This window comes from Larus michahellis, chromosome 1 (genome assembly GCF_964199755.1).
Source record: "Larus michahellis chromosome 1, bLarMic1.1, whole genome shotgun sequence".
Classification (NCBI taxonomy): Eukaryota; Metazoa; Chordata; class Aves; order Charadriiformes; family Laridae; genus Larus; species Larus michahellis.
Window position 1 is genome coordinate 142,519,299 of NC_133896.1, and position 17,677 is coordinate 142,536,975.

Sequence of the window (17,677 nt, forward strand, 5' to 3'; positions counted from 1 at the left end):
ATGCAGCAGAAAGCTGGATATTTTTGCTGAACACAGTAAGTTGGCAGTTACACACAATTTTTACAACTGTAGATCATGTAAATTATGGCATTACATTTACTTATTACAATTGCAACAAAACACACAGAACTGTTTCGCACGCTAGGCCTGTGTGGAACAAATATTTTCCAGATTCTCCTGGACTACATCTCTATTATTGGATGCTATCACAACAGATTGTCATTAATTATAAAAATGATACCTCCTAGACTGTTATTTCCTGTACATCACAGACCCGTGAAGAAGGATGGCAACACTTTTCATTTTCACTTTTGTCTTGTGCAACCTCTACATTCTGGTGCTGCCAGCATTGCCCAATCCTTGCTGCTAAGCTTGATCCTAGACTTCTAACTCTCTCAACGCTGCGTTTAAAGAAACTGCAAGTACATTTAAAGTTGGTTTAGCAGATTAGATTTTCAAGGCATCTCAATGTTTTCAGCTGGATTTAGTGCCACTGAGGACTGAAAATATAAGGGGGGGGGGAAATCTAGTGGAGGAATAAAAACAAGGCCAATAGTTAAGCTGCTCCAAGATCTCACACACAACTCTTTAAATTACAAGTTAGTTTCCTAAAATGTGCGTCACTGCACCCATGAAGAACTGCCTTTCTAATCATTTGTTGCTAGCCAGGCATGTGGAAGACTGAGAATCACTTTAAAACTTGGCCAACACGAAATATCAAATACATTAAAACTTGCCAAGGCAGAAACTTTTCATAGTGACTTAAGTGTTGTGTCTACTTGAACAAGGATTTGTGGTCCATCAGCTGACCTTTGGCTAATGCTTTGGAGCCTGAATAATTGTGTAACTATGGAAATTCATTATATGTAGATTGCACGCTACCCATATCATTTAACAATTCAAACAAACAAACAAACCACACAACAAAACAGCAAAATGCTACTGCAGAGAAAACTGGAAGAAAATCTCTGAATGACAATACTAATTTAGTACGGTCATGAAAATTTAGGTAACAAAGATGCCTTTTTCCATATAGCAGTTTGAAGAAAATTGTCCTTGTCATCCCCCTATATCTGTAGCATTTTTGGGCAAGTCTATACCAATGTCCCTGTGATGGCAGAGGCTCATGGCTCTTTGATCAAGCTCTCATCACATTAACAATGCAGACACAGCAACTGAGAGCTCGGAGCAGGATGAAGAATCCATTCAAAAGTTAGATGACTACTCAGGCATCTATCTCCCCTTGATCCTCATGCTCATTATTCATAAAATAATTTAAAGCTTGCATGATGGTTTCTGTATACATTGTATCTAATCGTACTCTTTGAGGGTTTTGTGGGAACATTTGAAATTAACACATGTCTTGATATGGGTACTTAAAAGGAGAGTTTGCTTCAAAAAAAAGAACTGCCAAGCTGCAGCATAGTGACATAAAGATCCAGTTTTGTGAAATGCTTATAAAAGGAAAACCACGGTAGACAAACTGATGAACATTTTAGCACATGAATTCTCAGTCCTACTTCATTATTGGTGATACAAAGAGACATTAAACAATACCATAAAACTTAAAGATTTTTTTTTTATAAATGCAGCCTAATTACTCCATAGTAGTTTTTGATACAGTCAGCAGCAATGGAAAGCTATATTCAATAAAGATGATCTAAATATAAGGACAGTACATTATCTAAGACAAAAATATGAACTGTGTACGAAAACTCGTGTTCACAGTATAGACAATGACTACTTACCTGTTTTGAGCTGCCTGCTATTGGCAATTATCAAACAGAAAAATCAGTTTAGGCCACTCCACTTCCTTATTTAAACTTGGTAGCCCCAATGCAATCACAAACAAGAAAACAGAGGTAAGTTACTACTTTTTAGCAGCTATTGGTTCAGTAGCATATTTTTACCTGCATAAGGTCCTGCCTTTCTTTTTCACCTGTGCATATAGCTTTCTTTATGGTTCGAAGCTCACTCATTATAGCTTGTGCTTCATCCAGTCTATAATTTGTATGAGCACTTGACATCTTACGATCAATCCTGTTGAAAAGATTAAGACAAATTCAGGAATTTTCACATAAATATAAAGTGCATAGATGTTTTATAACCTCTTGTTTATTCATGTACTGCTTAATTTCCAGGAATAAAATTATACTCTACTTGGAATTAACACAGCACTCAGTGCCAAGTACACTCTAAAGACAAAGCAATGCAACTATCTACCCAGGTTTTGCAGAACCAACAAATTTCCTCGTTTTAATGTCCTAATTCAGATCTTACCTACAGCAATGTCTGTGGGCTATTTCACATAACAAAGGTAAAGTTAACCTAAAACTAACCTACAAGGCAATAACTCAAAAGATAAAGATATTAGCAGTCTAGCTGTCACATTTTCCATGCAGCACCACACATTGTAACATCTCTTCCAGGACTTCTATCTGATCTTGCTTTAGAAGTTTCTAACAATTTTTAATCCCTAAAAATTTTTAATCCCTAAAATTGTATTGCAAATGGTTTTCTGACATTATGGGCATCTTTGAGTATCTTTTCTAGAAGACATCATCATCCCACATTACAGAACATCACATGGGACCATCCAAGAAGATTTCAAATGCAAACTCAGCAAGAAGCAAGAGCGCTACTCACTACATCAGTGAAGTACTACTAATGTTTCCAACTTGACATTAAAAAAAAAATAAAAAAATCTCATCTTAAGTGGGACATCCACTGTCTGAGATTTCAACTTTTTTCTTCCAACAGTGCATAACAGTAAAGGACAACAGATCAGGACACTGCAGCCTAGTCCAGAATGTCATCTTGTTAATTTGCTTTGATTTATAGATAAAGAACAAGACCAGACTTGTAACAAATGGCTATGGGATTTTAACAGGCTACCCACTGCAATTAGTGAAAACTGCGCTAAATTCCTGTTAAAATATGAAAACCTCAATTTTCCTGTTAATCTAGCGTAGAAAGTGTGTATATAGAAAAAAAGTGGTATGTGTAATGTTCTCTAAGCCAACACTAAGAATGAACATTTCCAGGAAAAGGTGTCTCTGGTTAATGGTATTAAAGATAAAACATACGTCGGTCGTTACACAGGACATCAGTTTATAAAAAGATGTAGTAGGAGAGAGTATGCTACACATATATGGCAAGAATACTCAAACTCTATTTAAAATATTTAGAATAACTAAGAGTTTCAAAGTAGGTATTATATTAAGCTAAGAGTGTCAACAACACTCACTCAACATGTTCTGCCGGTTAAACAAAATCAGTGAAATTCCACTTGCAGCAGATGACTTGTTTTAAAATTAAAATATTAAATTGAAAAATCAAAAGTCTTGAATGAAAATCCTGTGGTTTTATTGTGCAGCTCACAGTATTTAGGAAAAAAAATGCAGGTTGGGTTTCTACAGTTTTGGTTTGTTTTTCTGACAGTTCCTGCTTTTAGAGACAACACAAAATAATTCTGAACCTCAAGCTTTCTGCTTAAGCATAATTTTCCCCATGTTGTGTAAGAAAAATGTATACGCCTTTATGATTTTTGGTTCAAGAACAAAAAAGGGCTTAAATGTCATGTGCATTAAAGCTGGTTTTTTTGTTTGATTAGTTTTGTTTTCCTTTTAAGATGCTTACTTGAGTCTTCACTAATTTTTAGTTAAAATCCTGAAAAGATTAAATAAAACCATGGTAAAACAACTAATCCAGTTCACTGAAAGTTACACGAAAAAGGTAAAATGTGGTTTTATCTGAAGGTTACCTTAATGTTAAGAACATAGATTCCACCCAAACATTAGACCTGAAAATGCCTCCTACACAACTGCTTATTATACTGTTTGCCAGGTCCAAGGTGGCATTTCAGGAAAAGGAAATTATTTAATTTCAACCAGATTTTTGTCCAGTTACCCACATATTCATGTTCCTGGACGTCACTTTGGAGCCCAACTTATGAATTGATACTTGTTTAAGGAAAGAATCAGAAAAGTTCCTACTGCCAGAAATATTTGAGCTTAAATCAGTATTGCTGTCAACCCAAACTGACTTAAGTATCTTACAAAATTACCTGTTATTTATTGTCCGTTAATTTTTTTTTCCTCCTTTCACAAAGCTCTAGTTTTGAAAGCCACAAACTTAACAGGAATCTTCCATTTTATTAATGGAAAATAGCATGATACAAATACAGATTAGACCTTTGCATGAATCTAAATAACATTCAACTAGTACATAAAACTATGAATAAAGTATGTATTTTCTGAGGAAGAGGTTTCTAGGATACACAGATTATTAATACACTTGCAATAGTTTCAGACCTATAGGGCAGTTTCCATGTTCCTCTTTTTTCCTTCATGTGCTTTCAAAGACGCAAGACTCCCCCCATCCTCACCAAAGCACATGTCTGTAGTTGAGTTAAAATCTAATTTTAAAGCTCTTGTCAGGTCTCATATCCTCTAAACTAGTCTGTAGCTACAAATTGTTTAGTCAGTCCCAATTCCCCGTCTCTCACAAATTCTATCAGCGTTCCCTCCGCTCTTGCGGCCAACTGGCTGAGTTTTCATTTCCTTTGTTGCTAAACGCCTTCTTCCTCCAAAATTCCTGCCTGTGCTCTGAAGGGTCACTGAAAACACAGGAGAGGAGGAACTGCTCCTCGCCCTCATTCCCTGCTGCCTGCCGCGTCAGAGGAAGGGATTCATTCCAGGAAAGGCTCATCTTTAACCCTGCAACTCTGGACTGCAACAGGATCAGCCGCACCTCGGGGCAGAGGCACCTGTGGAGGCTGAGGAGCACCATTGTGCAGGGTGGGATCTTTGCAGGCTTGAAACCGTCAGCTCTAGAAAGTCTCCAGTGGGCAAGGGCAGACTGTGATGTCCAAAGGCTTATCACGACACTGGCAAATTTGGATGAAACCGTAGAAAATACACCCCCTAACAAAAAGCCGCAGCACTACAAAGTTCTAAATTCTGTGTTGGAGTTGTAGAGCTATTAAAAAAAGATTTCAATCCTCTCTTCCCCCACAAAACCCCACTTTTCTCTAGTTGTTTTGTAGGTTTGTTTTGCTGTTTTTTTTAATTCTCCTCAAAGACGGCTAAGCCATTTTACTAAAATTGAAAAGAAGAGAAAACAAAACACAGTCCAAGGCAGACACTGTACGTGGAAAATGTCAATGCAATAGATTTGCATTTAACAAAGGCATCTGAATCAGACACCAACATAAAATGATGGAAATACTGAGTAACCTCACCACCCTCACAAAATTTGTCTCTTCTCTGAGAGCTATACCCAGCAGAAGTTGCAGAGGGAATCGCACGACAGCAGGTTCCGATACCTGCTCATAATGCCATTCTGGTCAGACTTTCAAAGCAAACATTCAGCCAGATGTAAAGCCCAATGTGTGACAGCTCCTAATATTGTTCTTGGCTTGTACTTGAAATAAAGAGAAGAACATGGCTTTAAAACATCTGAACAGGATGCATGCCTTTCTAGTTTGGCAGTAACTTGAAGATTTGACCTAGCACAAGAAGGAAAAAAATTATGCAGACCAAAAATTTAGAAAAGGAAACAAAAAGGGGAAATGTCTGCAATGTAAAAAACTTTGTTGTTTTTGTTTTTGTTTTTTTTTTTAAAAAAAAAAGGGAAGGGGGAAAAAAGGGAAGGGGGAAAAAAGGGAAGGGGGAAAAAAGGGAAGGGGGAAAAAAGGGAAGGGGGAAAAAAGGGAAGGGGGAAAAAAGGGAAGGGGGAAAAAAGGGAAGGGGGAAAAAAGGGAAGGGGGAAAAAAGGGAAGGGGGAAAAAAGGGAAGGGGGAAAAAAGGGAAGGGGGAAAAAAGGGAAGGGGGAAAAAAGGGAAGGGGGAAAAAAGGGAAGGGGGAAAAAAGGGAAGGGGGAAAAAAGGGAAGGGGGAAAAAAGGGAAGGGGGAAAAAAGGGAAGGGGGAAAAAAGGGAAGGGGGAAAAAAGGGAAGGGGGAAAAAAGGGAAGGGGGAAAAAAGGGAAGGGGGAAAAAAGGGAAGGGGGAAAAAAGGGAAGGGGGAAAAAAGGGAAGGGGGAAAAAGGGAAGGGGGAAAAAAGGGAAGGGGGAAAAAAGGGAAGGGGGAAAAAAGGGAAGGGGGAAAAAAGGGAAGGGGGAAAAAAGGGAAGGGGGAAAAAAGGGAAGGGGGAAAAAAGGGAAGGGGGAAAAAAGGGAAGGGGGAAAAAAGGGAAGGGGGAAAAAAGGGAAGGGGGAAAAAAGGGAAGGGGGGGAGGTCCCAGACTTTTTATTTTAAAGAAGGACCGATGAGTTTCCTTTCACACAGTACACTTACTTTGTAGATGTGGAAAAAGTAAAATACTTCACCTTTGGTACTCAACTTGAATGACTCTTTTCTCCCAACAAAAGGAGTAGGGGAGAGATCACTCAGGGACAACCTAGAGCACAGTCAGGCTTTTAGCCATTATTTGTCTGCTGACTACACGAGGAGGCTAGAGAAACTTCTCTCTTCAGTTGTTAGACAGTGCAAGTACACTCCAAATCTGTTCACTTCATACCAGAAGCAAATACTCAAAAGAAAGCACATGTCTTACCAGAAAGGCAATTAAAAAATACCTAAAAGAAAACAAAACCCACAAGCCTCTGGTTCACAAGTGAAGAAGTCACTGCAGAAAGCAGAGCTCAGCAAGGCACAAACACTGACAAATTCACTGCAATCCTGGATAACACACAGGCAAAACATTCTCCCCAGCTTCAGCAAGCGACAACAAATGCCACACAGTGTGCCAATGGGACAGAGCAACTGTAGACACAGCAGCAACGAGCAGCACTGAAGTACTGAGTTGTCATGCTTGAACTTTTAAACTAGATGATTAGAGCGACCACTGACTAATCAGATATGCTTTAAAATCTTCTCTTGAATGTCCCCCTATATCCCCATCATAGAGTATGGGCAACTTCACTTGGGCTAAAATCCAAAACTAACATTTGCATTCTTAATCATTGACAGACTTTACTTTTCAAAAAGTTGCACTACTTTGCTGGACTATCGCAAATGAATTATATTAATTAAAACAATCTTGAGTTTCAAATACTTTCATCATCCTAGTCAAGTGGTCAGTCCTTTTATAAAACAATTGAACCTATACCCTTAAAATAATCCAATAATCAGGAGAAGGAAAACAAATAAAGTAAAAGGCAAAGCAATTCTTACTTACTTAAAGAAAATACAATTAAGAATCTTAAGACAAAATTGCTTTACTTCTGTTACTGCTTACGGATCTAAGCCACCATCCTAAAACATTGACTACACTTGAAATATTACTGTTTCAATATACTGAGTGCTTTATTTTACTAATTTCCAGTTAATACCATACATTAACAACTCTCCTAAATACCTGTAAATGCTTTGAGTAGTCAATAAAAATATATTAATGCCTGAAAATGATTACATTATATCTGCTAATGAATGATTAGCTGAACAAGTTTTCTTCTCTGAAGCTTTTAAAATGCATTATAAAACAAAAGAACCTTGTAAGCTTAAAAAAAAACCCTAATAACCAGTATGAAGGGCATGGTCTACTCCCTCTTCTTTAAAAGTAACATCTGAGTAGTTCCCTTTGTATCATTTTGTTACTGTAATACCAATCAAAATCAAAGCTGGAAAATAAGTAACCTAATAGGATCCCTGGGATCTGGGATCCCTGGAACTTTGCCAGGATTCCTGAAGCAAAAATATGCACCCATGCTTTGTAGCACCAATGCAATAAATCCAAAGCTTCAAGATATTTCCACCGATACTGTACTTATGCTGCAAAACACATTAGACATGTGTTCCAATGTTTTCAGGAAGTGCCTGCGTTGAGCAGTTCGTTCACATGCATGCTGGAAAAACGGCTGAGATTTCTAAATGCATGGCCACATGTCCAAGGCAAATCCAAGAGCTGTTCAACATATGGTCTAGCCTCTGGCCTTGTTGCGCAGATCTGGAAGTCTCGACAACCTGTGTTTACCTGCCATCTTTTCCATGGCCTGGCAACCTCTCTCCCTATCCCACTGGGCTTCCTGCTTATGTGCTACATGTGTAGATGACTAAGTAGAGCACAGATGGAAGTCACTCAGTTCCCATCTGATGGCCTGCAGGAATAATCACAGAATCACAGAATAGTGTGGGTTGGAAGGCTGGATCACCTAGTTCCAACCCCCCTGCCATGGGCAGGGACACCTCCCACTAGACCAGGCTGCTCAAAGCCCCATCCAGCCTGGCCTTGAACACTTCCAGGGATCAGGCATCCACAACTTCTCTGGGCAACCTGTTCCAGTGCCTCACCACCCTCACAGGAAAGAATTTCTTCCCAATATCTAATCTAAATTTCCCCTCTTTCAGTTTAAAACCATTACCCCTCATCCTATCGCTCCATTCCCTGATAAAGAGCCCCTCCCCATGCCTCCTGTAGGCCCCCTTTAGGTACTGGAAGGCTGCTATAAGGTCTCCCCGGAACCTTCTTTTCTCCAGGCTGAAAAACCTCAACTGAGTAGCAGGCAGAGGGCTACCACAGCAGTCCACAACCTTTACCACCACTAAGCGTAATGGAAACGGAGCATGGGCTCCCTAATAGCCTTGGGAGCAGCAGCAAATTGCTCCGAGCTACCTTTCCTCCCAGGGAGGAGACAAGAAATCACATTTACATGCACTGATTCTGCACACACACAACAAAATCCAAGGTCTCACAGATGATCAGATGTATTGCACATGCATAAATAAGCTATACTGTGCAGAAAGAGACGGTCCGACCATCAGGTAAAAGCAGAAGCAGTGTTGTGGTGTACAGGCTCCCCCCCAGAAGAAGTATTCTGCCCAGCCAGAAAGCCTTGGTACTCTTCACAGGAAAACTACTCCATTGCATGGTGCTTCTGGCTGTGCCCCAGATGGTAGGTATCTCCAGAAAATGTTTGAAAAGTATTTTTAAAATCTAATTCCACCTCAACAACATTTTCAGGAGAAATTAAAGAACAAGACCTATAAAACTGTTTTTGCATGTGGGTCTATGAAATCATCATTCCAATCAATTCCATCAAACCCTTCTTCCATCATTTCACACTGTTCTCATTCCAGATCACCGTCATAGCAGAAACTCTGAGGCAAAGCAATTAAGAGGTTTCAACCTTTTTTTTTGGCAACAGTTTTCTAAGAAATCCATTCCAACGAGAATAAAGAAAAAAAAAAGTACCCTCCCACAAACTCTTAACTTACTCTTGCAGAGTTTCCACTCCTTTTTCCTTATATTGCAGCTCCTGCTTCATCTGTGCCAATTCTCGTTTTAGCCTAGAAAGCTGAATATAACAAAATAAAGTAGTAATGTGTAACAGAATCTTTCACAATAAAAACAAATTTTTTTTAAATACGAAATCTTAAGTTATTTAAAAAAAGCAGAAGTGATAATCTAAGTTCTCTTCTTTTTTTGCTTTAAAATTTGTGTTAAAATAACAGAAGACTTTCTGAAATATAAGACCCAATCAAATAGCAGGCACAACATTCAGCTTTCAACGTATTTAGGTTCCTCATCTATTCTATTGGTTTTCTATCTCCAATAGTTTATGCTAACAGCTCGCAAGTTTCAGTCCACGTGATTTTTCTTCTCCCCTTGTAGAAAATAAGCAGCTCTCAACTGTCTTCAGCTCTTTAGTCAACTTAAAAAAAGACTGAACATTCAAGGCTATTAATTTTTCAATCTGGGACAAAATCACTGGCAGAAGAAGTGGCCTCTCACCCAGAAACGTCAGCCTGATTTTCTAGTTATTTTTATATTGTCCTGCCCTCTCAATCCCCCCACCAATTATCTTTATCCAACTAACGAGCATAAATCAAAAAGTGACAAAGCAGCAATGTCTCCAAAATCGTATTTTTGTGGTTTTATGAAAACAGCTACCTGAGTAGGTTGGGCAGTACATAGAAGAGCACTGTCAGCACCAAGAATGATCCGCAAAGAAATAGCTTCTTGCCCTCCAAAGCTGACAGATAACTGAGGGCAATGGGGGGAGAAGGATGCAAAGGACTACAGACGAGTCGGGGGAATGGAGGTGTTTCAGCATGGAGTGGTGAGACATAAGACCGGACTGAGAGCCCGAAGAGGGGCAGGGATGGAAGAAAAAAGCTCTCTCTTTTCAAGCTATCAAACTTAGTACCTTTTCTAAAATCTACCCAGAGCACTCTTGATTTTCACATGTACACCAATACATGACAAAACTAAAAGCAGAGTAAAAAAAAAAAAATCCTACATATCCAGGCATAGATTAATTTTGTCAGCACTAGTTCAGGAGCAAGGGGCTTCAAAGCAGTTCCAGGGATGCAAACCAGGACTGTCAGAGTCCCACCATCCTGCGTGGCCCTTCCTTCCCAACGTGTTCTTGCCCTTCCCTCAAAACTCATCGCACCAGCTCCCAAAAATCTCCTACACCAACACTTTCAACACTCACCAAAAGTCAAATGAAAAAAATGCATCACTAATATCATGTACACACACTTTATAGTGCGTATTTTATTCTGTTACCTGAAACAGCTCAATGCCTATGCACACATTCGGTTGATCAGGTTATCCTATGCACTTAGGAGATCATTATGTTTTAAAGTGCAGAAACAGAAAGAAATAGTCTCTAAGTGAAAACTTGGTTTATTTTCTTTAAATATTTTTTAAATAAATAAGGCTTATTTTCTTGTTTAGAATATGCTAACACTTAGAGTATGTAAAACAAGCAAACACTAGTCAGCATGTAGTAAACTTATACAGATAGAATAAATGCCTTTGAAGGGTGGTGAACGGGATTTATTTTCAGAGGCACTCATGTGAAAAGCAGTCACTACAACAAAAATGGAACACTATCCTGCAAAGATAAGTATTTTTTATTTATTTTGTGAGCAGAGTGCCTGGCATGCTAAATCCCACTTTACTCATTAATAAAAAGAAACATACAATTTAGAAATAGGCTCTAGAGCTTAATATTATAAACTGCTTTTTATACTTCTTTATGACTGCTGTATCAATTTGCTTGAAACCAACATGCAGACTGCAACTCTGCTAAAGCAGCGTGGGAGAAATTCAAGAAGTCAACTATTCTTCCTTCAGCAAAGACAGTACCAAAAGCATGATTTTAGTTTAAAAATAAATATAAAAATGGAACATTTTTATTACAGAACTGCCTATCACTGTCAGAATGTTTGAACTCTCCTCCCCTCATAAGACCTAAAAAATTCTATTTCGCCAACATGTCTACTGAATTGTGAACAAATTTCCATATAAATGGCTAAATCTAGAGTTCAATAGCATTCATGGAACCCCACTGAAAATGGATAAATGGGAAAATATGAAGACAGTGGTTTTGAACTGCACTTAAATCAAGAAAGAATTTGGCTGCAGCGTATTTACTACTTGTGACAGTTCGCACAGAGAATGCAACTTCTGAAAAGCCTGGCTGAGTTTGCCTCTGACATCCATGACAAAAATATTTACGCTTTTAACATGGAAAAAGCATTACTTTGATAATCACTGAAACGCAGTAAACATAGATTTATTTTTAATAGAACAATAGGTCAGAGTAGAAGAGTAAATTTTACTACTATATTTCCAAAAATGCATGCAACGTCAAGTGTAAATTCTAAGGTGAAAGAAAAACACACAGTCCCCCTTCACTTCCCCATGCTTAATTCATATTTTTACAGAATGAAAAAAAGATTACTCACTCTGTCACGACGGCTGGCTATTTCTGCTTTAATCTGATATGGATCATACTTGGTATTGGTTGAAAATCCAGAGAATGCTAAACACATGGAAAACAGCATTTTACATTAATATTTTTTTCTTTTTTAATACACTAGTTAAGATGTGGTACTATTTAATAGACCACTGCATTCACTCTTTGTGTTATATGCCATTAGGTTTTAAAATGAACCTCTGTGCTAAAGTACAACTAAAGAATTACCTTTGGCCTGTCTGAAATATTTTCGTGTCCTGAACAACACCAAGAATTATATATAGCAGCATTGTGTATTGCCTAAACGCAACTAGCTTCCATGACAGGATGGTGACATCTACTGATGCAAGCAATTTGTGTAACATTAACAATTGGTAATTGCTTCTTAGGTATGTTAAATTAACAGTGTGAGAGGGACTAAAGTAAAAAAACCTATTGTCAAAACAAAATTCAATCAACTACAGAGAAAAGTTGCCTCCTAAAGCAACAGTGAAGGGAACCGACATACAGATCAACTTCTGGCAAGTGAGCTCTTAAAAAAGCATATCTAGAGCCAGGCAATGATTTCAAGCTGTGGCATTACAAGCTAAAGCCCAGGCAGATGAAGTAAAGGTCCTAGAGGATAGGCTGGGCAAGACCAACCATGATTTATTGAGTGAGCCATTCACAGCAGCAATGGCCCACTGAAAAATTCCTGGTATGCGAGCGGATGGTGTTGTGCTGTTAGACCTGCCATCCTTTTGTAGAGCTGAAGGCTGCTGCTTTGAAACCCATATCTGTGTCTGCATTGCACTGAGCCTTTCGACTCTCGAAAGAATACTGCAACGCCAAGGTCATGTCAAGCGTGCAGAAACTTGCCAAAATGAGTAGTCATGCCTGGACTAATTCTCTAAATCCAGGATTTTCTATGGATTTTTTTTTTTTTTTTTTTTAAAACTGTGCTGATCACAACTGAGTCACAAAACTGCTGCATGGGCACCTCCCTGCCAACCCACAACTGCTGAGCTCACACCACCTCCCAACTCATAAGCACACGACACTGAGTCAATGGCAGCACCCACAAGCAGAGAGGAGGAAAACAGTTTTTGAAGTTTTAGGTCTTTTAACACAACAGATTGAAAGGAGTGGTGGTGGAGGCAGGAATATTCACAACGTAAGCACCGAACTTTGGCCAGCTAATTGCACTTGCATCAGGAGCCTAAGATTTCTGTACAATAAATGGAGAAGCAAGCATCCCAGAGTGGAACAGAGGAGTCGAATTATGAAAAACAAGTGGAGAAGCCTTGGGGAACCTTGAGTTGACAGCATGATTAATCCCCCAAAGGGATTTTAATTCTTTTTTTTTTTTTTAATACATCATCTGACTAATCAGCCCATCCTGTTTTCTCAAAAAAGATGCATATGACCTTAAACCAATATAAAATATATTAACACATCCGTAGAAAATTAAATATTTTTTCACCTCAAGACAAGTGAGAAGTTTTATTTAAAAGATTTGATATTATCAATTCCACAGATATACCTGAAAAAACCAAAACTATCAGAAGACTCAGTAACATAAAAGTCAATTGACATAGCATTTGCATTCACACTACAGATAACCTCCAATTCGATCATTTTCAGTCATACTTTGTTGCTGTTTCAAGCAATTTGCTTTTCCAAGAGCTTTAGAAATATGAAAAACAGGTTATATTTTTCTAGTATATTATCATCTTGAACAGAAGCTTCTTTACGTATGTTCACCTGAAATAATTCAACAAAATACCTCACAGAACTATTGCAAATTTTCTGACAAAATACTGATGACACTATCTTTTACCCTATTCCAAGCCTTTAAACAGTAAACACTCTTTAAACAATAATTTCCTTTTTAAAGTTTCTTTCTTAAGAAAAAAAAATTCATCTTTCTTAATTTTTAAGAAACTTGAACATAACAGGGCGAAATAAGACAAGTCACAACTGTTCGATTACGTCACAAACTAAATCACAGAACACATATATTTAAAACTAAATAAAAAGATGAGATAACCCCAGTTCAACAGTAAAAGGATACTTGGTCAAGACCATCTGGGACACCTCAACCCTACAAAACATCTTTTATTCAGAATTTTGGCATACGTATTAATTACCTTGGATTAATAAATACTACTGGATCAGTAGCTAAACGCTTCTATACAGATGTCTGTTTTAAACCCCCCCTCCACGGTCAAGTTTCTTGAACGTTTTCAGAAAGGGCTTATCAGAGCTTCCCATATTTATCACGTGCTTGGCATTTACCAGCCAATCCTGCAGTTAAACAATGGCTGTATACACGGCATCCACTGAAAAGCCACCAGCGCAGTGAAACTCCACTACATTTCCACGTGGCTGGTGGGTATATCCATTTGATATACTTCTTTGAACTAGACTGTTTTGACCTTTTCCTGCTGCATCAACCAAGAGTCATGACAGCAGTGCAACTTCAGATTTCAGAAAAAGTCTATCATCTACTCCAAGCTAGTAGAGACACCTGGAGAATCAAAATGGCAGGAAATCAAGGCTCTACAACGTGCACCACCAGCATTAGGATCAGAGGCTGGCATTCAAGAATGAGGTGCACTAATGAAACTCCACATCCTACTTTGTGGTCAGAGATACTCTTGACCACAACACCTTGTCCCTAACTCTTTATAAAGTTGACAAACCAACCACGGATCTGCAGAAGGCTTCCCCTAATCTGATGGTTCCCCCCATGTTGAGGGTCAAATAATCTACACATTTAAGAGTGCAAGTAGATGGCTGGCCCAGCAACATTCAGTTTTGTCTTTGTTGCCTTGCACAAAGCATCACTACGGCTAGCTCTAAGATGGCTAGAGATGCTAGCTGGGATGTATCCCTGTCTAATGTCAAAAAGGCGTATTCTAATAGACCTAACAGGAAATGGAAGTCCCTGAATAGCAGAGTCAAAGCAGAGCGCATCACTTCTGTAGTCAGGATTTTCATTCAAAAGAGAACTGGGTGATGGAAACACTTCACACTATTTCTTACACCACATGTTGAGAGGCAGGTGGGCAAATCAAGAAAAGACTAGGAAACTCACAGCTGGCATAAGAACGGCTGTCATCCTCACACATTTTGTGCAGTTGTTGATATTCTTCTTGGGCTAGTTCAAAACGCTGCTGCTTTATTTGATAAATCTCTTTCTTGGCATTGAGTGCCTCCTGGGCAACTACTAAATATTCCTTTAGCATCCGTTCCTGCTCCCTTCTCCATTGCTCCCTTGGGTCCTCAATTTGTGTGAGCTCTAAGGAGAAAAGCGTGAAAAAAATAATTCGTAAGACACTTTATCTCACAAAGTACAAATTATTTTGTTAAGATCTGTTCTCAACTAGCACACCTAACACACTGTAGTGTACAGTGCTCAAAATCACTCCAGCTTGGACAAGAAGAAGGAAGCATACAGAGTGGAAGAATAGGAAAAGCCTTTTCAAATATAAAAGGCATTTAAATTTGATTCTTTTCTTTACAAACTAGAGCAAACCCAGAGAAAACAGTGTTTTGGCTCTAACCTTCCCTTGGAGCCAACTTGAAAAGTCTGAGAACTACCTAAAAGCTCAGAACCACGTAGGCGAGTGACAGATATTGCAATGTTTAACCCATAACTCTATAAATGGTTGGAATAACCTTAAGATACTACATACAACTTCACAAGTATAACATCCTGAAAGGTCAGTGACTACACCTGTGTAATTAAGAAGACTAAGGTCACACAACAGAAAAGTTATCATTTTAATCTCAAATCCATAAGAGAATTTAAATTGCTTCTTTTTTTGCCTTAAGAAACAGCACTCTCATGCTTCCCCTTTCCAGGTTTTAGAACAGTTCATATTCTAACACAAATCCAAAATAGGTTTCCAGCACAAAATCTTTCCCGTATATACTGATTCGCAAAGTTATGACCGTAGCACAATCTCTTTGCAGTTTCAAAGACACTTTAAGGAGGACACATGCATTAAAATCCTAGAAAATTATTGGTTCATTTGTCTTCTTTTTGTGGTAATGCTCAAGCTAGTGAATATGTTTTACATGAGGATGTCCACGTAAAGTCTTGTGTGAATGTTAATTTCTGGTGACTGAGGCTTTACTGGTAAGAAGTTACTGCAGATGCAACGTCAGCGTTCAAAGCAGTGGCAGAACCTGCAGCAGAGCCAGGAGGTAAGCACCTAGTCATTTTTTCCAAACTTTGTTTCTCACAAGAGATGAAAGCCAGTGATGGTTTGTATTGATCTTGTGTACATAATTCAGTATATTGGTGCCAGCGATGAAACAAGAAACTCTAAAAGACTGAGCCCAGCATATTAAGAACTCTCACGGTGTCAAGGTCATGCTAGCAGCTCTACTATTTGAGAGCCATCTGAAGAGTATATAAACAAAAACATGATGCTCATCTATGAACAGTACTTCCAACAGATCTGTATATTAGGTTCCTAATAACCTTCTCTCTCAACAGCTGTAAGTTTTCTCTCCCCGCAACTCCTCACATTGCAACAATATAAAGATCATGCCTATAGTTCTGCAATCTCCCCCCACATCCCAGGGTCCTTGGATTCCCAGCAGCACCTTCTGGCTCCAATGCCTCCAAACTGCCTCTGCAACCCAGGACAGGATGTCCTGTGGGCTTGTTCCAGTCTCCATAAATCCTGCTCTGCATGCAGGGCAAGCAGAAGAAAACAGAATTCACATCGCAGCCCATCCTTTATCGAGGGCACGATAATTTGCAGTGCCACCTCATCTGTCTTTAAGTATTCCTGAAATCTGTGCAAATTTAATATTCCTAAAACTGCTAATCCTCTATGGAAACTATGCAGAAATTAATAAATATTTAAGAGACAGAAAAACTGGGTCCCAGTAAGTGTCTCTTTTTGAATAGGAAATTAATAATTCTAATCTCAATAAACAGCCAGGGCTAAAATGTTACACTGCATCACACATGAAGCTTCTGAGGTCCTATACTACAGAACACTGCATCTCTTCTTAAATTATCTCAGAAGCCTTCTCAAAAGTTAGCAGCATTCTTCTGAGGCAGAAAACTTCTTCAGTACAGTAGTGACGTCCTTTTCTGTTTTACAAAGTACAAAGGCTTCACTTTGCCCTGGATTTCTACACAAGTTTGCCATGTAAGAACAAAACTAGAGCTACATTGTATGATAAAACTCACTTCCTTCATTTCTTTATAACCAATTAAAAAAAAAAAAAAAAAAACAAAAAAACAAAAAAACACAAAACTACAGTAATATAAGAACAGCCCCAGACAAATGCAGAGAATATATTATTCCCTCACTGGGGAATGCCCAACTGGTTAAAGGAGACTTCAAAGGCTCCCAAGACTCTGAGGAGGAGGGAAAGGAATTCTGTGGCTGGCAGCCGCCAAGGTTTTTAAGCAATGGTTGGACAAAAGCCAAGAGCAGCTTAGTAAGGGTGTCAACAAAGTACTGAATTTACAGAACAAGATGGAGATCAGGGTTGGAAGCACCATTGAGATTTACAGAAGATTCCTCTGTTCCTGGGGTTTTTCAATATAAATGGAAAGTTATTGCCTAGAAATCTTTTTTATTACTTTCTGGGTAAACAAACATAGCGAGAGGCTTGGAAAAATCAGACGTATTACTGTTTTCTTTTAAAAGATGCAAGGACAAAAAGCTTGAGACAGTGCACAAAGCACGAGAGGTCCCTGGTAAGCATAACTTCAGAAAGACTGCCTTTGAATTACCCCTTGCATTTTCTCACAGTGTTTCTTGAAACCGAAGCACTTCTGTTTTGTCAATTAACACAGAACTCCAATGCTGTACAAAGCATTTAACCCAGCCAGCCACAAAGGCCAGTCTGAATGTTTTCACATGGAGGTTGCCTTTCCGAGTATTTTTGACATAGTTCGGAATATAATGTAAGGGACTCATTTCAGAAAAATATTTCTTCGTTTCCTACGC

General features: G+C 38.7%; 1 protein-coding gene across 7 annotated transcripts in view; it reads right to left on the reverse strand.

Annotated features, from left to right (window-relative positions):
* WWC3 (WWC family member 3) overlaps positions 1-17,677 on the reverse strand; it is a 102,468-nt gene that overhangs the window by 45,183 nt on the left and 39,608 nt on the right. For all 7 annotated transcript variants that reach the window (XM_074606728.1, XM_074606784.1, XM_074606775.1 and 4 more), the window contains exons 3-6: positions 14,791-14,994; positions 11,701-11,777; positions 9,217-9,296; positions 1,911-2,040 (exon numbers count right to left, since the gene is read on the reverse strand). In XM_074606728.1, the coding sequence (XP_074462829.1) occupies positions 1,911-2,040; positions 9,217-9,296; positions 11,701-11,777; positions 14,791-14,994 (491 nt within the window). The remainder of the gene's footprint in view (positions 1-1,910; positions 2,041-9,216; positions 9,297-11,700; positions 11,778-14,790; positions 14,995-17,677) is intronic.